Source organism: Brachyistius frenatus, unplaced genomic scaffold, assembly GCF_029030835.1.
Source record: "Brachyistius frenatus isolate BFR_SWC_R1_liver_20210118 unplaced genomic scaffold, ASM2903083v1 Contig_289, whole genome shotgun sequence".
NCBI classification, from domain to species: domain Eukaryota; kingdom Metazoa; phylum Chordata; class Actinopteri; family Embiotocidae; genus Brachyistius; species Brachyistius frenatus.
In genome coordinates this window covers 210001-234216 of record NW_027210888.1, presented here as the reverse complement: position 1 = coordinate 234216, position 24216 = coordinate 210001, and the positions used below count along the sequence as shown (strand labels likewise).

The 24216-nt window shown below is 44.2% G+C and overlaps 1 protein-coding gene across 1 annotated transcript in view; it reads left to right on the top strand.

Moving 5' to 3' along the window:
- The window catches only part of LOC138635076 (intermembrane lipid transfer protein VPS13B-like), a 317362-nt gene that overhangs the window by 108313 nt on the left and 184833 nt on the right, over positions 1-24216 (top strand). Inside the window, 2 exon segments of the mRNA XM_069722388.1 lie at positions 12163-12272; positions 15972-16104. Coding sequence (XP_069578489.1) covers positions 12163-12272; positions 15972-16104 — 243 coding nt within the window.

Here is a 24216-nt window from a genome sequence, read left to right as displayed (position 1 = left end):
TGTATGTGTTTTAATGGACACTTCTGTCACTACATTTTCATTTTTCTGGTGGAGTTTGGGAGCCGTGCATCGCTGATAATGTGTAATGAGTGTTACTTAGTTCTCCTGGAAAATTTCTTTGATAAATCATGAATTGATACTGATACATACAGTGTGCATACAGCAGACACATAGTGCAGCGGTGGAGGTGCAGGTGTCTCCCAGTACCAGTGACCAGTGTTATTGCAATGGGCAGGTCCCTGCACAGCTAAGATAGTAAGTGTAGGCATAACAGCACAGATGAAAGCAGCTTGGAGAGATGGTGTAAACTTGCAGGGCATGGCAGTAGTTAAAAGACTTCATGCTTCATCCTTTGGTCATACAAGTCATTCTAGCCTGGAGGGGAAATCCTATGGAGGACAGTCCCAGATGGTCCTGGTCCTGTATCACACTGCTCATTTAGGATCTATGCTTCTACCAAGGGCACTGAGCAGGTTAGCTGCCTGGAGGAAGACAACTACGGATGTATGATTTTGACCCTTTTTGTTTGAGAAATGAGAGCAAATAGCCCCTCAAACGTGTTCTGTAGAGTCCTCCGTCTCTCTCCCTCGGTCCCCTTCCCATCTCTCTGTAGTGCCTCGGGCAGTTGTGTTCATTAACCCTGGATGTAATTATTTTTGTTTTAGTCTCATATTGCTGACATTTCAACTCAGGGGCTCCTCAATCAGGATTAACCCAAACCGCAAGAAATCACACTTCACAGCCTTCTCGTACAGCAGCGCTTGTTGCCTCCAATTTCAGTCAAATTAAAGGTTTATTTTATTTAGCCGTTTTTTTCTCTCAGGCCCTGTACCGTGAGAAAACAAACCAGACTGCTTTGCCTTTGATTTTCTGGTTGCTAGTGACTTTCTCAGTATCCCCCCGTCTCTTTCTCTGTGAGCAGGCACAAAGCAGTCCTCTGTGCCGCCACTGCTACTACAGATTGAGATCACACAGGTGGTAGCAGTAGAACATCTGCTATGAAAGGAAGCCCTCTCAGTACAGTTGCTTACTGTGCAGCAAAGGTGTAACAGTGTTAAACCTGTCGTCTGATGCTCGTGATAACAGATGCTTTCTTCTAAAATGCAGTGCTTTTCATAGAATTTGGTCTGTATAATTGTTAAATCAGTGTTAATTCCCTGTTGGTGTGAATACGAGTACAATACACATATCCGTGTACTATAAGGTATGTACAGCTCCAAGCTACTGTATGTTCCCCTCACTTTGCCTTAGGGGCCTTAAGGTCCACACGAACCCTCAACTCATCTTCCTGCCTCAGGGGCACTTAGTCTTAGCACAGTAGTAATAAACTATCATCACTCTGAGTCAAGTATGTGTGTGCGTCAGCCCTTCACTACAGATGTGTGTGCAGCAACAGCAGCAGTAGTCGTAGACCGAGCAGTAGTTGTAAAACCTCATCACTTTGAGTGGTCCTCTGGGGGTCCTGGACTCCTCTCGCTGTGTGTGGTTTGACCTGCCGCGGCCTTCCAGCCCCCCACATGCCCATTAGATAAACAGGCAGTAAACACAGGCCGCCTCAGCACTACTCTCTTCCACTCACAGCATATACAAGGCCCGCAGATGAAAGGACCGGTTCCCGACACTAATAGCCTCGAGACGTGAGCTTCCGTCAACCTCCTCTGACTCCTAATTAAAAGTTGATCCATGATGTTCACAGAGTTTCTGAGAATAGAAGAAAACCTGTCTTAGATCACTTGTCCCAATTGTAATAGATGAACTACTCTTCACCTGTCATTGAAATGTAAGCTGGTCACTTCTAAGGTAGAAACCTCTGTGACTATAGAAAAACAACTCCTAATGTGGGCCTCGTTTTTGATTAGCTTATCAGGCTCGCATGCATATCTGAAAATGAGCAAGTTGATGGAAGGCCATGAGGCCTGTGATGATTCTGAGTTGGGAGTCTTGTGCAATAATACGGTTTCTGATATCACAAGCTGTTTTCTTGGCAGTCTTGGTCTGAGGAGTAAATGTGTGGTGTGGAGACATTCTTCCAGTGTAATGCTGCAGTGTTACAGATCTCTGACCAACTATGGTCCACAGATGAAGACTTCCTGCTCTACCTGCTGTTGCCAGTATCAGGTTTTCATCAGCCCACAGACATCTGAAAGGAAAGGAGATGGATTGTTTGCATAGGGGTTTCCTCATGAGACATAAATACACATCTCGGACCTTTTCATGAAAGTATGTGTGTTTTTTTAGAAATTAGACAACAAAGGAGGGCTCACTGGGCTGAGGAGGTGTCTTCATCTCTGTAGATGGAGACGGTGTTGTGACTCTCAGATTAGAGGCTGAAGGATAAGTATAACCTCTCAACTGACGCTGCTACTTTCCTGTCTTCAAAGACCCCCCCCCCCACACACACACACACCATATATCTGTCCTGCCCTCCCTTTCTCCTTTCTATGTCCCTTCCCCTCCCCACTGTTCTTCATCGCTATCATCCCCTCATCTCCCTCCTCCCTGTCGGACGTGCTTTTCTGAAACAAGCCAGTCTGGGGAGCATTTCAAGTGTGTTTAGAGTAGCTGACTCATCACTGCTTTTGTGCCATGGTTTGTTAATGTAGGGCAGCTGATAGTAGTTTGGATGTCCTGTGTTGCAGGTGGGCTGAGCATCCTTTATTTATGTGTGTGTGTGTGTGTGTGTGTGTGTGTGTGTGTGTGTGTGTGTGTGTGTGTGTGTGTGTGTGTGTGTGTGTGTGTTGTGTGTGTGCGCGATGTCCGACTGTATTGAATACAGCTCTGATGGGTGTAAACACGTTTTCTTTAACATCAGTGTGTGTGCAGACAGCAGTGACACCCTCCAACAACAACACACACACTTGGCCTTTACTTTGCTGTCAGTGAGGAGTATTCAAGACAGGACTTCATTCAACGGTGGCTAATAACAGGCCAAATATGCAAATGAGCTTCAGGACAAACACACACACACACACACACACACACACACACACACACACACACACACACACACACACACACACACACACACACACACACACACACACACACACACACACACACACACACACACACACACACACACACACACACACACACACACACACACACACACACGCGCGCATAAAGATACATGTCTTATTATATGTGTCATCAAAAAGTTAAGGTTTGGGGTTTAACTGACACCAGTGACAGAATATGAATTGTCGTAATCCACCAAAAGATGAGGAACATGAGATTTGTATGTGTCTCAAACAGCCATAAATATTGATATATTATTTACCGTGGTCGATAATCTTTCTCTCCACTTTGCTAGCATGTCTTGGAATATTTTTCTCCATCTGCTGACTTGTAATTGTTCATTTGTAATCATCCTATCTCTGCTGGAGCTCATCCCTTATAGCGTTGACACTGCAGTGACCCCCTTCCTGGATAAGGAAACGCAGCCAATCAGAACCAGCGCTTCATTGTGCTGTGCACCCCTTCATCCCCCGATCCCTACGTCTCTGCATAGCAGCTAAAATAGCTCATCCTGAAACCATTAGACCAAATTGCTAAATGGTTCAAATGTGCAACCACTTAAGACTATGTCTTTAAGAGGAGTAATCTTCAATCTACTGTGGCAAGCAAGAAGAGGATGAGGTGGATAGTGGGAACTGAGAGGACCCACAGAGACTGAAACACAGAGAGAGAAAGAGTGAGTGATCTTAGCTATTTGATATAAACATCTCCCCACTGCACACATTTCTCTCCATTTCTCCCTCTCCAGCTCATCCAGCTCATGCATTCATTATTTGGTTGTGTCTGTAATGAGACTGTGGTCGATATTGAGGCTAATAAAAAGCAAAAACACACATGCTCACTGATTTCCTCTCATGCATGTTGCACTGGTCGTAGACAAGTATCTTTAAGTTGTGTACACGTAGATGAAAATATGTGACATCATGATTTCAGATATCATCTTCACCCAAAGTGTAACACAGACACACTGATAACCTCCCAGCTGTGCAGTAATTCACATTAACTGTAACTGTGTTCTCTGTGAAAACACCCATTTGCTAAAACCATAATCATGTGAATTTATTTCAATACACTCTCACTTGTTGCAAAAAGAAAAAAACAACAACTGAATCCCTCTTTGGATCCTGCAGGTTTTATACAAGAATATTTCTCAACTCCAGCTTTTCCCAGGAAGAAATCCTCTTGTGAACAGTTTTTTTTTTTTTTTTTTTCTTCACCAATTTCTGGCAGCAGCAGCAAAATTTTCTTTGGAATACATACATAAAGAACTCGGTAGCTAACATGAGCAGTAATCAACAGAACATTGATGGAAACACACTTTTAAATGCTGGCTGTGTTCCTTTATTGATCTCCGAGGAGCCTCATTAGTCTCTTATCTCCTAAAATGTGCCAAAAATACCAAGAGTATTTAAAATGAACTTGACTTCACTCATGGGCCAAACAGACGTAAATATTCAGACCAGACAGACACGTACAGCTCATCCACTGCATATAACTGTGAAAATGTCAGATTGTTCAGAGAAGCATTCCCAGCTTCCTAAGTGACCCCAAATCTCAGCCAGAGGGTTTTGATCTGTCACTGAGATCATTACTTAGTCTACTGAACTGACAAAAGGCCAAGCTGAAAGACTGAGGGAAGAAGAGGGATTCTGAGGAGAGATGGAGAGACTTGAAGGTAATTAAAGACAGGATTTTGTCCTTGATTGTCCTGCATGCTCTCCAGAAAGCTGAGAGCTGGGGAGTGAGCTGAAGGGGGTAACTGGAGAAGATGGGCATGGGCTCCCACCATCTGGATGTTTGTTGCAAAAAACAGCTGCATTATGAGGCTGGTCCGTTGGTGGATGGAGACGTACGGATAAAGGAGAGGCTGCTACAGATGACAGGATATTCACAAAAAACAAATGATAAAAGACCAAGAAAAGAGAGAAAGGAAGCCACAGTAGCCTTTTAGAAATGTCAAGCAAAAGTGTTTGAATTAAATGTCCTTTTATCAGCTGGTATAAACCAAATGTAGAATAATGTACACACATAATCAAAAGATGAAACATTAAAAACAACCACAACAAGTCAAGTTGACATTGTAGAGATACTCTCGTGTCTGAGGGCAAAAATTCAAAACCTGAAAACATGGTAAAACAGTTCAAATGTTACGTAACATCAAAATATCCGTCATACACAGAAGTAATAACAAGTGATTAATAGATGTGGAAGCATTTACGTTTAACAGACATTTTAGAACCTGCAAAGACACTTTTGAAATCTTGTGCAATTACACTGAATCAGGCCTGTACGGTGGCCCAGAGGGCTCAGTGCCCTGCAACTTCAGAAAACACATGCAAATAGGCAAACATTCATCAAACATCCTCCTGAAATGGACAACACATGCACAGCAGTTAGAAAATACACACAGCGCAGCAGAATGTGTTGAGCTCTCTGGAAATCCTCATCAAATCCTGCACGAGTTTCCAAAGTGATCCGGGGTGACAAACAAAATAAAGACGACTGGAAGTTCCCTGCTTGCAGTTTTTGCAGTTTTTTTAATATGACCAAACAAACAAAGGTAAACAAAAAGCGTGACTGCAGCTTAACATGCAGACAGACAGGCAGTGCACGCTGTGTGTTTTCTCGCGGGCAGCCTGCTTGAGGTTTCCTGCCCACCTGCATGTTGCCGTATATCACGTGTTACTTTACTGCTCCACATTCAATTTGATTTGTGTGCATTTAAAGCTTCACTAAATAATTGTGTTTTTAACATAGAAACTGTTTCCAATCAGTTTCAAGCTGTTCCTATTTGTTTGAAGGCCGGCCCACGTCATTATTTATTTGGCAATGCATTCCCTCTTTATGGACATTATTATTACAACAGCCTCAAGAGTACGATATTATTGCAGTATCACTTAAACTCAACATTTTGCCATTTGAAATGAGCTATTTTATTTGTTAAAGTGTAATTCATATAAAATACTTGGAACTCACCCCATCTAATGGCAGACATTAAAATGCTTTCCTCCCCCTATCCTCATGACAAACTGAGAGAACTGGGCTTGAACTGCAGAGAAAACCCATGAGCCAGCTGAATGATAGGAGTGATAAGGAGTTTTCAAGGTAACTATGCAAAACTGCAGCTTTCTGTGGGAAAGCAGCAGCAGAAGCAGAAGTCTGTTTATTTGAATGAGCTCAGAAGTGTCTCTCCTGTTCTCCTTACATTACACTGGGGCTCATTTAGAGTTCACACAGTGCACTGTACGTCCATGATGGATATGGTAATGATGCATTAATGCAATCAGGACCAAGTCTGCTTTGTCTCTCATTAAGAAGGCAAGCTATCTTGCTGACAAGGGCCAGGTCACGTTTGGTTGGGACTCGAAGCGTTTTCTATCGGTGTGGTTTGAGATGAGGAAGACAGAGAGTGTTTTTGGAGGCCATATCGGAGAGAGAGAGGATAGGGAAGGAGACAGCAGCTGGAAGACTCCACATCAGGACTGGTTCGGTGTCAGTAGGGGCACAGGCAGCAACTGTGCAGTGTCTGGTTGTCTTTTCAACACCAGGAGACTTGATGTGGATTTATGAAGGCGAGGAATCGACTAGAAGCAGGTTATATACGGCCATGGAGCCTCTTATCAACATCTGGAGCTTGACAGAGGTGCTTCTCTGCTGCTTCTACCCCCTCATCTGGCCTCACTACTGGCCTACAGTACATTATATGGATGTGCAAAAGTCCATTTTCCCTTGATCAGCTGTTTAGTGTGTGGTCTGTTTTAATCAATTTAAAACACCTTTGTAGAATTTGTTAAAAAAAATGAAAGAGAAAACCATTCAGTGGTGGGCTCGATCTCACTTTAACATCAGTCATTCTGCTGTATAGCTTGTGAAATCACTCAGATATTTGTATTTTGTATCTATTTTCTAATAAAACATGTGCACATTAACAAAGTCACATGTACGAGCCTGTACAGGGAAGGTGTTGCTGCTTTAGATCGGAGCACGACCCGAAGCGGTCCAGACAGCAGCCCGGCAGCACGGTCGGCGCTGACGTCTGAGAAATGTGTCGGTCCACAGCTAACAGCCGTGAGTCACTAAACCAAGCAGATGGGAAAGAAGGAGCTTCTGCCCTGATGTGGATCTCTACATCCATCAGTGTGTGCACGGTACATCCACAGGTTAGAGTTATGTACTGGATGAATGTTCATGGACCACAACACATGTTTTTTTACTGCTGATCCAGACTTTGGTGTATACGATACATCGGGTTCACAGAACTTGTAGCATGTATGGAGACTTACTGTAGTCATCTTCTAAATCATAGAGCTGCATGGCCGAGCCCCGAGGCCTGCTGCCTCACATGATCATCTTCATTAGGAAAAGGACTTCTTGAGAAGGTCCTTGCTCATCATCTACAGTTTCAGATCCTTTTTCTGTGTATGAACTGCAGCTTTGTCTATTCTTTCTTCGTCTTTCTCTCTCCGTGAATGTGTGTCCATGCTTCTGCCTCTCAGTATATTTTCAGCTGTTCTACTTCTGTCCATCTTTTTCGGTCTGTTTTTCGTGGATTTCCTCACCGGCTGAATCACTCTTTCTTCCTCCCTGTTACTGTACCCACAGCTATAGTCAACCTTTACGAGGTGGGTCCAGCCTGTCAGCTGCGAGCTACCGCAGTTGGATCATATGAAAGACACACACACACACACACACACACACACACACACACACACACACACACACACACACACACACACACACACACACACACACACACACACACACACACACACACACACACACACACATACTCATACACTTAGGCATATAGGCTTCTATATTCTGTAAAACCACACACACACATAAATACGGGCTTCCAGTGCAGCGAGTTAAATAGGCCCAGAGTGAGAGCAGGCTTTCCGTAGGCCGGGTCTGTTTCCAGTCAAACCTGCCTGTGTCCTTCCTGAGCCCCCGGGCTCCTGCGGCGGCGTTGCCCCGGGCCGCTAGGTCGCAGCTCTGCAGGGGAACAGCAGCGCAGTGCATGTGTGTCAGAGAGGTGTGTGTGTGTGTGTGTGTGTGTGTGTGTGTGTGTGTGTGTGTGTGTGTGTGTGTGTGTGTGTGTGTGTGTGTGTGTGTGTGTGCGTGCGTGTGTGTGTGTGTGTGTGTGAACAGGAAGGTGTGTGGCTTCAGTTCACTGTCCTACAGGTCATTCAACATGGATACAAATGTTCGTGAGGATGCATGTACTCACATTAAAACATCATATGCTGCACACGCTGTTCCCTGCACCCACCCACACACAGCTGACTCCCTGTTCAGTGGTGTCAGCAGCTCCAGCTCTCTCTCTTTCACACACACACACACACACACACACACACACACACACACACACACACACACACACACACACACACACACACACACACACACACACACACACACACGCACACACCGTCAGAGACACTGACACACACACCAGTAGAACACCTGTCGGGCTGCATGGCTCGCTCCAGGACACCTTCGAGTCATGAGCTCATCGGAAAAGCAATTAAAGGCGGTGTAGGTCCCACACGCTGGCGTAATGTTTTGTTTTGCTACTTGGCTTCGAAATTAACCAAACCTGTCAGAAGTCATCTGGCTGACGCGGGCTGGGCGATATTTATTTATTTTCTGTTGGAGAAGCTGGACGCGTGGTCCCTGCACTGCCTCTCGTCCAACAATGAAGCGATTCTGAGGGGGCGATTAGCTGGCGGGGATGTGGATCCTCCCCCCCTCCGTCTACCTGGGGGAGGTGGTGGAGCACCTCCCACCTCTCCCTGCCTGTCTGTTACTCTGATGTTGGGGTCATGGCCCTGTAGTTGAGAGGTTGCGCCCTCTGTAACCCCAATCAGGGCTTTGGTGTCTACTGTGGGACTTGGTGTTGAACTTGCTTTGACCTAACCGCTCCCCGTTTATTGAATTTCATGGTTGCAGTTACTGAACAAAAGCAGATTTTACATTCAGAAATGTCGATGTATAAACTATGCAACCTGATAAAAAGACAGTATGAAGACAGGAAGATCTGTGTGTGATACATCACCGGGGCCCTCCTGATGCTGCACCAGCGTGAGACATTAGAAAGCATCTCGGTGTTCTGTCGTCACAGACGTGACAACATCCTCTGACGCCGAGTCGGCTCTGTGACTTCCTCCACGGTTGTACATTTTATACAGCAAGAAGAGGCAGAAAAACGGAGCAGCATTCCTGCCTTGAACAGGTTGTATGAAAGGCTGCAGACGGGTCTGAAAGGTGAGAGGCCGTCCTCCGTCTGCAGCCTCGGGCCGTGAGCAGCCTGATGTCAGACAGCCGTAAAACAACACCAGCAGCCACATGCTCTCTTTTAACTCTACTGGTCTTTAGCCGCTCAGGAAAAAAAAACACCTTTGACATTAATAGGTCCGCTGTGGGTGAGTCAAGGTAAGTGTGTCTTCACAGATGCCTGCGTGTACACTCTGTGGTTGGATGTTCTCAGAGTCTGGCCCACTGAGCCGTTCTCCGCTGTTTTCTTGAGGAATCATTTAGGAAGTAAGAAAAACACTTTTGTTATCGTTGTCATCACTTTCTGTAATTACCCGTATACCACCCTGTTAGAAGGGAGAGAAACAACAGTTGGCCTGCCGCCGAGGTCGCCCTCCGAGCACGCCGGGCCGCCTCACGCTGCTGCACGCTTCAAAGGAGGTGTCACTCTCTGGCAGTAATGTCAACACGGGGATGAAACCAGAACACAGAGTGGATGGCGAAGCCACGTCTTCAAAGTCTCTAAAAGAGGTCAACACATATTTTAGTTGTGTGTCACTGTCAAACTGGCAGTGAGAGAGAGAGGGAGGAAAGCTTTGTTTGCTCTGGTAATCTCGGAGAGAGAGAGCTTTCTGAGTGGTGTTGTGATGTACCAACGAGGTCGTCGCTGTCATTAACAGACGCCAAACACACGACACACAGCTGCAGGGAGATTACAGCTGCTGACACCACACTGAAAACACACGTACACTTACTGCACTCAACAAAGCAGCTCCTTTCATCTGACGACACTTTTTCTGTAAATGAAAACTTGCATCTGTGAGTTTTTATTAGTGCTTTCTGTAGTGACTTGAGCACCACAGAGGATCCCAACCGTGTGAAATTCTGGTTCCTCTGTATTCTGATTTTGCCACCTAACCTTATAGAAAACGGTTTGTCATGTGATTCCCTTTAAAAAATACTTTAAGATGAAATTGCCTGCAGTGTTTTAGTTTTTTTTTTTTTTATCTCTGTAATAACTGTAATTATAATTTTAAATAAATAATTCATCTGCTGTGTTCGATGATTTATTGCGCTATGACTCATTTCTGCTGAATGTGCTGAGTCGTGCACAGTGCATCTCAGAGACCACGACTTAGGGTCAATTTATTAAGCACATCTTCACTACTCGGCTCATTCTCAGCCTTTCAGGTCTTCTACTGCTCATGCTGAGCTGAGCTATGATGAAACCACTTGAAGTCAGGTCCCAGCACTGCAGCCACAGCCAAAGCCCATTAAGCAGCCGCACTGCGGTGGAGAAGTTCAAGCCACAGGACTGAGGTTATGATTCCTCATCAGGAGGAGGGGGAGAGAGGTGGAGGCATGACAGGGAGGGGTGGAAGAATGATTTCAGAGTAACGTGTGAAGGGAGCTGACAGAGGATTGGGGAGGGGGGGGGGGGCAAGGAAGGATGGAAGAAATGACAGGGTGACCTGTAGGGAGAGGAGACTGTAATGGAAAGAACAAGGTCAAAAGCCAGCAAGGCCATTGTTAGGCACACATGGACATTTAGAACCATGTGTCACGAGGACTGAAGCGATGAAGCGACGGAGGACGAACTGGGGCTCCGTTTGACCTCATCTCGTGTCAATGTTTCCCATTTGCCCAGAAAGGATTGTGTACCTGCAGTGAATCATGGCTCAGGATGCAGATACTACTACTAACAAGTGTATACACTATAAAAATCCTACTGGAGAGACACATAATACAGCTTTCACACCTTATACACACACAAACATACATCTATCACAGTACGAACACGCATACGTACACACTCACACAAGTTCACAGGCTGCAAATCACCGAATGTTGTAAAAGTGGAGCAAATTAGAGCAGTTTTATTTGCGTTGTTCACAGGGAATAATGGAGGAGGGAGTAACTCCTGCCAAGCTCCAGAGCTAGTGTAACAAAAGTGTGTGTGTGTGTGTGTGTGTTTATAATTGTGCTTTGTCCATGCTTTAGAGAGACTCAAATGTTCGGCAAGGCAGCAGGCAATCAGGCTTTGTTGGAGGTGAAACACACACACATACACACATTTACACATTCACACTGAAACACACACACGGCTTTGCCTCGGGGTCTGAAACAGAAGACCGGGGTCTCGTCCAAAGCTCCATTAAACTGCTAAAAGTCCTTCTAGAGCTGAAACATCCTCCTATCGTCATGCTGGGACATTCCACGGCACGCCAGAGACCCTTCGCTAATCCTGCCGGCATGGGAGTCATTATTGATAGGATCCTAATGCATTACCTCAGGGCCCGCTTATTGTTGGTAAAGATTATTATTTAAGAGTAAACCAAAACCCAAAGAAGGGCTCCAGTTTCATAGAAATTTATCAAAAGAAAATGTTATTCTTGGCTGTGTGTGATACCACTTTGAACAGCGCAATTGAAACAAACTGTGCTCCTTGCTGCTCTCCAACCAGCCAGCTCGATACCTACCGGCAGGTCATGAGCCCGACACTCCATCTGACAACATCTGCCTTAAGTCATTTATTACCACACATTGATTTCAGTGATCCGTATCAATGTACCTCCTACTTTGCAGAAATAATTGCAGCATTAAAACATTTGAGTCGGTCTGACTTCACGTCGTCTTCTCTTTAATCAGACTCTGTGAATCTCTCCATCTCCATCCCTTTGAATTGTGTTGATTACTGAACCGCTGCTTAAAGGCTTTCAAACAACTGGTCTGCAGTCATTTTCATTTTGTAAAAGTGAGACAGATGCACAATATATTCTTTCCAATCTTTTTTGTTGATGTTGTTGAAAACTTGGCTTGTATTCTCCTCGTCCTCTGAGTTGCATGATTGAATCTCTGACTTGTTGTTTTTCCGGATGTGTTTTCCAGGTGCAGTCCTGCTGGTCAGTGTTCAGGGCATAGCTGTCAACGTGGACCCAATCTTCTGCACGTGGTTATTGTATCAGCCTCACAGAGGGAGCAGCAGGCAACAGCAACAGGTACTGATCCTGCCTCAGCTTCTTATACACCATCTGTTCAGGTTGTCCTTCCATTTATTCACTCATCCGTTGGTTCAGGAAGGTAGTTCTGTTGTCCTCCAGCTCCTCCTGGGGGATCCTGATATGATCTGTCCAGTGTTCACCTGTATTCAGACCCGTCTAAAAATCCTCCAGTGGAAGATGTCCGAAAGACGAGAGCTGGACTCCAAGCTCCTCTAAAGATGCACCGACCCACCCAGAGAGGAAACTGACTTCACTCTCTGCCTTCGCTGCTGCTGATCCAGCACCAATCTGATCATCAATCTCCTGCTCCATTCTAGTCTGACTCGTGAAAAAGACCCGACGATATTTAAACTCCATCTTTGTGTGGGGTTTTAATTTCTAACTTGCTTTTATAAAGTACATGCAGCACATGTTACTGTTGCACTCAGTCACTCAGGAGGCTGAAGTGAATGAACATGTCTGTCGTTCTTCAACCTCAGTCTCTTTCCCAGCTACCTTTTTCCATGTGCTCTGCTCCCTGTCTTCCATCCAGTCTCTCTTTATTTATTTGACAGGGTCATGGTGATGGTTATGGACATTGAATGCTGTGTGCCCACACACACACACACACACACACACACACACACACACACACACACACACACACACACACACACACACACACACACACACACACACACACACACACACACACACACACACACACACACACACACACACAATGCCTGTGATGTAGCACAGGTTCACCCAGTAAAGTCACATCAATATATATATTATAGTACATGAAAGTATCATATTGTAATACTTTTCATGCTTTTTTTCAACAAGTTGCTCTGTTTTATGCCTCTTGCAGTTTGAAGGTGTGTGTGTATGTGTGTGTGTATGTGTGTGTGTATCAAAGAGAGAGAGAGAGAGAGAGAGAGAGAGTTAATTGCACCATCTCCTAACTCTGGAGGTTGTTACTGTACGGGGGTAAACACATGTTATGAGTTGAACTGCAGCCAATGTGAAGGATACACAACACTGACTGCTGTGTCTTTGTGAGTGTGTGTGTGTGTGTGTGTGTGTGTGTGTGTGTGTGTGTGTGTGTGTGTGTGTGTGTGTGTGTGTGTGTGTGTGTGTGTGTGTGTGTGTGTGTGTGTGTGTGTGTCCGTGTGTCCGTGTGTCCGTGCATGGAAACGCTGCAGCAGACATGTGTTTCTGCGAGGCTGTGCACCTCAGCTGCCTGTCAGGGCCACTTCTCAAGGCCTGGCTGGTTTAGACGAGGCCGTCAGCTGAAGGCCAGTCAACGGCATGTGAAGGACAGAGGAGAGGAGACGGAGCGGTTTGGGTCAGAATGGCAGGAAATGCTGAAAGATGAAGAAAACAGGACATGGGAGGGGATAGTTGGAGGTATGGACAGGAGGAGTTTCTGTGACATGGAGAGCTTTTGGTGGTATAGAAAAAACAGAAGTTGATAAAAGCACAAGAAAAGTTAGTCCAATGAAGAGAGGACATTTGAAAGGACCAGAGAGAAGTGGAGGAGGCACATCATTGAGATACAGTGAACAGATAAGAAAAGAAGTGAGAAGAACCATAGAGACGAATGAAAACTCTGTGAAACAGAGAGGGGGCAGCAGAGAAAGTTAAAGCACAGGACAGTTTGGAGAAGGTGAGGAAAAGGAGAGTAAAGTGAAACCAGAGCGAGCAGGAAACAGGAAAAATCAGATAAGTAGAGAAGTGACTGGGGAAATGTGTAACGAAGAGAATAAGAGAAAAAAAGAAGTTTGAGAACCAACCCCCTCCCCTCCCCTCCCCCTTCCCCCATGTGTGTGGTAGAAGGAGTTAGTTTATATTATGTCATCCACGAGGAATGAGCAATGGTCATTGGGTACGGTACCTGCTTTTAGCATGGAGCACTAAAACGTGGCCAAACACATATTTTCCATGAAGCTTAAAAACTGAAATATAACTGTTATATCATATTTTGTAACCATTTTGCATTTTTTCACACATGAACCAAAAAAGTAGTTCCATTTTTCTCATTAAATCAGAGTACTATTTTTCAGGGTCGTCCCGATCAGGTTTTTTGGTCTAGAGGATGTGATCCAGCTGCACAGTGCTCACTTAGTGATTCAAATGAATCCAGTTTGTATGGATCACTATTGATGGCATCCAAGTTGTTCCTTTTTACTTATTTTTTTATTTTTTTATTTATTTTTTTTATTTTTTACAAGATGACAATATTCAAGTAAACACAAAAAAAAATATTTGTATCACAATTCCTCTGAATGATTTTCATGCTTTTTTTTTAAACAAAATAACCAGGTAAACAAACTAAACAATGTCTTTATAAAGAAGTGCCCTCACACATTGTAGTAATAACACACTCTAAACGATTTATAATCACGGTAACAGCTTCACAAACATTCACTAGTAAAAATTACAGCTGCCTGAATCCACTCAGTGTTCCATTAAGTGTTTTTTAGCGGAGTCGTATCAAACTCAAACTCTTGGATGCTGGTACGACCACCTCGCAAAATGCCCACAATGCATCACAAGCGGCTGCTGCGCTACTTTTGTTTTTGATTTTGAGATGGTTTCCACATTGCAAACATTTTAACTGTGCGTTTGACGCATGCCAACGTACACATCCGTCTTCTGCCACACATTGTGCTCTTGGTTTATGACACCAGTGCAACAGTTGATGTGAAACAAAGGATCGGCCGGTGCCCGGCCCCGTACATCCCTAATATTGTTTCAAACATTCATCTGTTAAATCCTCCAACAGACTTTGTTTGTTGTGGATATATTTAGAAGTTTTTGTCTTTTTAAAAAGTATTTTTAAAATGCTCGAAGGTCTAATTTTTCAGCAGAACTGAATATTATCTTCCAGTCAAACAGGACTTGGGGCAGTAAACCTCCCAGCCGACGCTACTTCGTTCGTCCTAAGTTGCAGGAACCTCAGAAGGATTTGGCGTCTTACCTCAGTCAGTAGCTTAAAATGCTAATGTAATTTGGGGCCCCATTTTTAATCTTAACCACAACCAACATTTGGGTCCCAACCTAGTCATTGAAAATGCAACAACTGCATCAGCGTGTGTGTGTGTGTGTGTGTGTGTGTGTGTGTGTGTGTGTGTGTGTGTGTGTGTGTGTGTGTGTGTGTGTGTGTGTGTGTGTGTGTGTGTGTGTGTGTGTGTGTGTGTTTACTCAGGCAGCAGTGTGCGTTGGCCTGCGGCCGTGTGCAGCTGCATCGTAGCCTAGTGGTGCGGCTGGCTGATGCTAATGGGGTTTCCTTATTTCAGACCAACCTTCCACTCTTCTGTCTTTCAGCCATCTCACTGCCAGCCAGGACATGTGGGTGTTTGTGTGTGTGCGCACTCCGAGTGTGTGTTTGGCCTGCATGGGAGACTGCTCAGAAAAACAGGGAGCCGTCACCGGTCCTTGTTGGTCTTGGAGGCCGGTGTTGTGTTCCACTGCATTTTTCTTTTCTCGTTCTCTCTCGGCCAGCCTCACTGTCTTACATCGCTCTGTTTATTGTGTCTCCTGATGTCTAACGGCATCTCAGGGTAATGTCGTCACAAACACACAACATTGCTCTTTTTCAAGCACTTAAAAGCAAATCTTACATTCATGTTATAATATCTATAAGACGAATCGGCATATTTCCTCTCCGTGGCATCCTTGGTGCTCAGTTGTGCTGTGATGTCATTGCAGAATCCAGGTCCGGTTCCTTTGGCCAAGAGGCGAGAGGATGAGGTGTCGGTCGGCAGCACACCGTTGGCCAAGCAGCCCTCCAATCAGGCCTCAGACTACGCCAGCAGCCCAGTGAAAACCAAGACCGTGACAGGTAGGTTTACTAGTCTCACAATGTGTCTTGGGTAAAATTATAAAGATATCACGGTGACACTGCACATCATATAATAACATGACATTAAATCAGTGCAGCAGAAACATTTATGAACATAAAGGTAGTTGGCACCATCTCCTCTAAACTCTTCTCTCACTGGAGGCGTTCTGTAACAGCACAGATGTAGTTCACCTTGTTTCTGAGCAATGAATCCATGTTACTCTGTTGTTACGTAACATGCTGACACCTGAGCGAACCCGTTCCTCTCAGGACGCCACACATCCAGCCATGTCATCCTCTGTTTTCCTGCTCTGGTAGTATTTCTGTGGCTCTGTGGGCTCTGGATGCCGAGAATAGATGAGTGGCTTGGCTCCGTGTCGCCTCCCTTCATGCCAGCTTTCCACTTTCTGGGACCCCCCCTGTTCTGGACAAACACATTCGGTGCACAAATCCAAGCAATACGTGCATTTACCAGAGCACAAATACACATAAAGTCCACGTATATACAAACAACAGACTCCTTTGTAGGATTTCAATGGTGCTTCTTTCTGAAATATTCCAAATGGTTGTTGTCTGTAAGAAGGAAACATTTTGGACCCAAATGGACAGATTGGACCGGTCTGATGATGATGAGGAGGAGGAGGAGGAGGACAGATGGAGATCAGGATCTCCACCAGGATGGGACTACTTGCGTTAGTGTCACTGCAGACTGCACCAACAGTATCTATAGGTTTTCAGGCTCATGGTTGGATGAGGAATTTAGTTACTGACAATACATCAAGAGTGCAAACTGTATTGGTCATTTGGTAAGTGTGAAGGATCTGTGCAGCCGACCTCAGGGACATTGTATGGTGATCAAAAAAAGAAATACCTGAAGCACCACGCACACACATGTATTTGTAGACCCCTACCTGGGAGGATGGCTGGAGCTGCCACTGTGTTTAGGAGCTGTCCATGATACAACACAGAGCCTGACTGACGACAGCAACCGGTTTCATTTGATGCTCATACGGTTATTTATAAACCTAATAGCCCACCTCCCCCCTCACATGTTCCCTTCTGGATATTTCATTCATGTGATCCAATGGAAGGTCTTGGTTGGTCTCATGGAACTGAATTAGTTACAGTTTTAAAAAATGAACTTTTAAAAGTTTTCCTAGTCCTACTATTTCACCGTAACAGTGTTTAAGCTCTAGAGGCTTCATTTATATAAGAGTGTGTGGGATCCACACTAAAAGTGTGTGTTTGCATTTCAGATTTATAAAACATTGCACACGCAATGTTCCCTTAATAAATCACAGTCATACCCCGTCCTCTGCACGCTAATATTCAAGCATAAATGGTCAATGCAAACCTCTTCAATGTTGAAGCATGTAAATAAAAAAGGCACAGAAATCAAAGTGCTGGTGGGTTTGTTGGAGGACAGAAAGCTCATGTTGTTTAGTGGCCAGAGTAGACAGCTTACAAACAAAAGAAAATGCAGCGAGTGGCAACGTGTTGCTGCTGCAGGGAATATAGTGCTTGAACAGCTGTTTGAATGTTCATGATAAAATATGTCTATATAATGATATTAGAAGTGAATGTGTGTGAGGGTCACCTCCACGCAGGTGGACACGTTCTCTTCTCCCATCAAGTTAGTTTTTAGGAATCCTGACTGCTGTGTGTGTGTGTGTGTGTGTGGGTGTGGGTGTGTGTGTGTGTGTGTGTGTGTGTGTGTGTGTGTGTGTGTGTGTGTGTGTGTGTGTGTGTGTGTGTGTGTGTGTGTGTGTGGTGTGTGTGTGTGGAGGGTGGGGGTGGGTGGAGGGGGTACACGTCTCTTTCACCCATCCAACCGTTATAAATGAGGCCCCTGGTCCTTTAAACACTGCCACAGTTTGAGTCTCTGAGAAATGTGTTTCCAACAGGAGTTTTGGATGAAGTGCTGTAAACATCGCTGCATGTGTAGAACACGTTCCCATGTCCAGAGTTTTGAGAGGAAAAACGCTCCTTTGACATTTCAGCAGGCTTCTTTCCTCTGTTACTGGAAGGTCACGGCGCCGTTTCCTCCTGCTTCTCCTTCTGTTCCTCCTTTCATCCAGGCTGCACTAATAGATTTTCCATATCACTGCATCTTTGCTTACTCACATCTCAGCAGTATATTCTCTCATTAGGGGTTGTCAGTAAACAGCCACCTTGGCTCTGACTGGACACAAACTTCTGTCCGGCTGTAGTCTGTCAGCAACACTCTGACTGGAGTTCACCGGCTCTCAGTGAGACTGTCTGACTGATCCTCCATCTTTTTGTTTTCCGTCTCTGACTGATCCTCCATCTTTTTGTTTTCTGTCTGTTTTGCTGACTTTTTGTTCATTCTTCCTCTTTTTTGTCCTCTTTTTTCTTTTGTCGTCATCCTCTGCGTATTTGTCACTTTGTCATCCACCAGTTTTTTTTGTAAATAACTGAAAAGGAAGGATTTTAGAGTTAACCACACAGTGTTTTGGCTGTTGTGAAAGGATAAGTGGACAACACATCTGGCTCAAAAATTGTGTCTGTTGGAGCGTTTAGTGTTCGACATTCCTCCACTTGTATACGGCATCTCATTGTTGGGCTTCATTAGTCAGTCAGAAACATATACTGAGTTGCACTGAAGCTTTTTGTCCTCCAAACATTGCTCGTGACTACATGCCGTACCGTACGCTGTGCTCTCACTCCAGTTCTCCATGTTGTGAGTACATGAATAGCATATTTTTTGGAGATTGTTGTGGTGTTACAGGAGAAGACATAATGAAAAGCTACAAATTGTTTCTGCAAGCAATCAGAATAATACGAGGGCAGAGGCATTTAGCCCTTGTGGTTTTAATCATGGTGAAACAATAAGTCGGAGGATCTGATAGACGACAGCTCACCACTGCAGCAGGTTCTCTGCAGCTCCAGTTCCACTTTATCCTTCTTACATAATCATGTGCTCTTCCTGCAGTTAGCTGTTTTTTCTCCGTTGTGTACCGGGACTTCATGTACAATCAAAAATGTGAACTCCCCACATCTTGTTGGATTCGTGATACTTGATACACTGTAAGAGATTCATAAATTTTAATTCAGTTCCACTTCATTTATCTTCATTGTTTGTTCTTCCTGTGATTAATTTTCAGGATGACAAATGGATGTTAATTTCTAACATTCCTCAGCAGTGGCTGACCATAGCAGCGTCGATATTTGATACACAGTTGATTTGTCGACTGATCTATTTTGATATTTATTATAGTTATTTAATTCACAAATCTGTGGAAAGTATTATTTGCTGTGTCAGTTCAGGTAAAAATCCACCCAAAAGCAGAATTCACATATGTTACCTCCATAATTGTTCACAGTTGAACTGAAGTGAGAACCGTCAGGCTCCTAAATGTCTCGAGGTCATGGGAATAACACATGTTGATTCTGCTGTTGGGGTGGATTTCCCTTTAAAGCCTTCCTCCCAGTCACCTCTGGAGAAGAGCTGCTGACATCTAGCATGTTATGATTGGAGTTGGGTTCTGTAAAAATGATTTATTAATTGCTTTACCATGTGAATAAGGAGCTGGATGTTTAAACAGGAGGGAGGTGATAGGTGCCAGGGTCGGCCCTTCAATCCCGCCTGGTTAGTAGTTTGTCTGTGGTGTTTATACTTTGTTGAATGTTAGCTGGACATAAAACTGTCTTCTGCTTTTTCCTGTCAGCAGGATGCATTTAATCTCTTCAGCCGTTCAGCCATGTCGAGTCCTCTGATGGATTTCTCAGAATCTATTTGTGCCTGCTGTGTGTTTACCGTTGGGACAGCCGACGCAGCTGCTTAGCTTGGATTGAATCAATAAGCCATCATCATTTATTGAACAGTAATGTGTGAGAATGTAGCTGAGAAACAAAGTGTGTCTCCAAGCAACATTTTCATGCAAATTCATAATTGTCCTGGGAAAAATATGTATTGTCCTCAGAAATGAATTGAAACTCATTTTTGGAGCAGGTACACTGGCACATTGTTTTTTTTCCTTCTTGCAGCTAAATTATCATTTGGCATTTCCCTTGGATGGTCTGATGTGCTTTCTCTAACTCCAAACAAACGTTCGGATATATGACGAGCTCGACTTTAGTTGTGGGTTTTTTGCCGGCGTTTTATTTCTCAGGGGACTCTGAGGGGGTTCGTAATCACTGCAGCAGACGTCTTCAGTCATTTGTTGAGGTAAACAGAGGAGAGATGTGCAGGTTGTTTGCCAGTTGGAGTGAACACATTCACAGGGGTACGTGGGGAATAAACACATAAGACCAGCACAGCTTTAATGGGAACAGTCGGCCAACTGGGTGCTGCTGCTCAGCTGAGCGTCAGGAGAAGACATAACCAGGTTGTTAGAGGAACCGCAATTCATTTAACATACGTGTGCAACTCTAATATCGAGTCCCTGATTGGCGGGACATGGCCTCAACACTTTCAGCTTTCCCTTGAGTTCCATTGTTGGAAGAGTTGAACATGTTCATTCCTCAGAAGGTTCCTGTAGAAACTGAATCAGTGGTTCAACGCTGAGGTTTTCTGCTGAATTGTGCTCCAGGTTTCATACTGTGCTGGCCCCCACAAAGTGTGTGCCAACCATGTAGTAAAGTGGTCAGTTTGAAAACATAAGTTCACAGCTTGCATGTGTAGAGTGTGGTTGTTTGAAATCCTATTATAAAATGAAATGGGCCGATGTGCTGAATCTATGGAATATACTGCGATAGAGCTGTGTTTTGTTCCGCCTGATTATAAATTGGCGGAGCCGCTCTTTTTCTGTGCCGATTGATTATCATAGTTTTCCACTGGAGCTATTGATTTCCCCACAGAAATCACCTCAGGGAATTAACAGAATAAATCATAATCCACTGAAAGAAAATCATTTTCAGAGTTTTTAGCAGTTCAAAGCCTCCTCAGAACAATTGCACTCGCTAGATGTCCCTGCTTCCAATTGGCTATTTGAACGCATGCCTGGCACTTTTATGATGTAAAGAGAGTGTTATGTTGTTTTGTTACCACATTCAGCCTAGCTACAGTTTCGTAGTAATCAAGGGGGACTTTCCTGCAGGCTTTGGGAAGGTGCCTGTTAATGTGTAGGCAAATGTACAGAGACACACAGAACCAGTTCTCTGCAGCTCATTTCCCCAGAAAGCACTGAGGGCAAGGTGATATCATAGTGTGGGGCTGCCCAGCTCCAGGCTCATAACCCAGATCCACTCAGCTCCGTTTGGCAGCAAAATATTTCACCCTCTTTCTCTTCCGTTTCTGGTTTTGGTCAGTGCACATGGTAAATGTACAGGGCACATGTTACAAGACACCGCTGACTCTCAGAACCAGCGTTGGCTGAATTGGACTGCAGCCAGCAGAGAGGTTGACTGTGAACACAGCACCTGGTAAAAGCTATTACAGTCATTCTCATGCTACTAAACATACACAGGAAGATCTGAGGTATCACGTTATTGTTTTTGTAATGATTCATACACTGTACACATATTGCACAAATACCCAACACTGAGCATTGTCCAGATGATTTTGTTCATAGTTATATTGTGTTATTTCGATCAGTTCATGAGGCTTTTTGCTACTGACTGAATAATGTGGTGGGTTAGAGCCTGAAGCTCCTGGTGTTTTAATACAATGCTGGTCATTTAACACACATCACAGCTTTGTTTGAATGTTGCTTAGTAACATCATCACAGGAGTGTTAACAGTTGTTTTTTGTGTGATTATCCTTCGACAGAAAGGCCGTGGAAAGACGACTTAGAAAACAAGTCGTTTCTCCTCAGTTTGAGGTCGGTTTCTGTCTGCCCGCACAATTACGCCACAAATTGGTTCACATAAAACTAGCTTCTAAGTATTTTCTTTATTTGTCCCTAATGAATGTTCTTGTTGGCAGCAGCACCATGTTTCTGATCAAGTCCCAAGCTTCTCATTGTTCTCTAACATCTACCAGAGTAATGATCTCACTGGCTTTTCTTTTCGATCCTAAAATTAGCCGCTGGCGCTCTGAGAGCATACTTCTTCTGCTGAGAAACCTATCCTCCTATCTGGCTGCGCTTCCTAAAGGTTGGAATGAGAACTGTTGTCTTTGTTCCTGTCTGCTTGTGGTCAGGATGATGGGATTAGATGTAATTTTCCTGTTTACTGTAAGGATCAAAAAGAGACAAAGAGAAACAGAAAGATTTGCATTGTTCATTCTGTGAACCTGCGAGGTAGGAGACAGTTTCTGCTGATGGTCACGAAAACAAGCCTGTACTGATGGCTTTTCTGTGATCTCAACTGTAGACTGTCTGCAAAAAAAAAAAAGAGTGTGTGTGTGTGTGTGTGTGTGTGTGTGTGTGTGTGTGTGTGTGTGTGTGTGTGTGTGTGTGTGTGTGTGTGTGTGAGGGTGGGGGGGGGGGCAAAGAGGAAAGAAAGTCCAGGTTTCATGGTTGAGAGACATGTATTATGGAAAGACGTAAATTAATTTATGTTGGAGAAATAAACGGCAGAGAGAAACTAATATATATGTGCATATGCACTTTTCTGCAGGAGAGAGAACTGATGAGAGGACTTCAAGCAGAACCACACAGTCATACATAACTATAATCCAAACCCAAGTAGCCTGATGGAAGTCAGGCAGGTTTTTATTGGCTGCCTTGTGCTTTTCAGAAGGGGATAATATTTTCATTGTGGAGTTATTTATATAGTTTAATTTCTCTGGTAAAGTCAATAATTTATCAAGGTAATGATGGCTGGAGTGGAGAAAGAAAACAAGAAAGAGGAGGAATAATGAGATAGAAGCCCCCACCTCCCTCAGAGAAATGGTTGGAGTCTGTCGGGGACCGGACTCGCTAGATTAGAGCGTCTGTGGCCTCCATGTATTGATGAGCCCATACGAGCCTCACAGGGACGTCCAGGACAGACGGAGCGGTCTGCAGGGAACACGCGTGTCCTGATGAATCTCTTCATTCTTTCATGAGTGATAAGGGTTTTCAGCTTTGTGGATTTTGGCTGTGGTTGAGCTTTAAGGAAGAACAGAAAGGGAAGTCGGGGTTGAGTCGTGGTTCATGAGGTGCAGTGTTTCAGAGTAACTAGTTACATGGAACTAGTTTCACAATGTGTACTCCTTCATTCTCATTTTACATCTGCCACCATTTCTGCTGTTGAAATTACTGTTGAAATTACTGCAATACGCGTTAATACAAACTCAACACTTCCTGTATTTGTTTCAAATTAAAAGCCCTGTAGCATTTCAGCACACAAGAAACCCTTCATTTCCTAACAAGGCTTTTATTGTGAAACACTTGCATTGCCCTGTTGTGACTGAAACCAATGACACTTTAGATTAGTAATCCAAAACAACCGTTGAAAATATAGATTAATGACTCCTGTATGTAAACATAAGAACAGTGGTTACACAAGACAGAAACAACTTGACCGTGCACGTTCCTGTTTGTTCACTCGTGGGTCACCGGAGCGCTTCACTACTCCAGCAGCACGACACTCCTGGTGATCACAAAGAGGCTTTTTTAAACTCTAATTCATAATTTAAAACAATGATTAGAAAATAAATCCAATGTAAATTACATCACTGTGATGATGTGATAATATGGTAATGTTACTTATTACATTTTTGACAGTGTGACCTGTAATCTATTACAATTCAAAAGTAACACTGAGATGTGTTAGTTTACAGACTCAGTGTTTAGTGACACCGGAACCGTGTAGAGAAGTATCTTTACTAAATAATCTGTGTTAACACACACACACACACACACACACACACACACACACACACACACACACAACCACACACACACACACACACACACACACACACACACACACACACACACACACACACACACACACACACACACACACACACACACACACACACACACACACACACACACACACACACACACACACACACACACACACACACACCGCCCTTCCTCCCCCGTCCCTGCCACTTTGTCATGGAGGCTTCAATAATGCTGAAAGTAAATTTCCCCACTGTGGGATTAATAAAGTCAAATCTATCTAACAAATGGCGTCACGTAAACATTTAAATAAACACCGACCTGCATCCAAAACAAATATGCGGGCAGGTTTTTTAAAGAGCGCCATTGTGG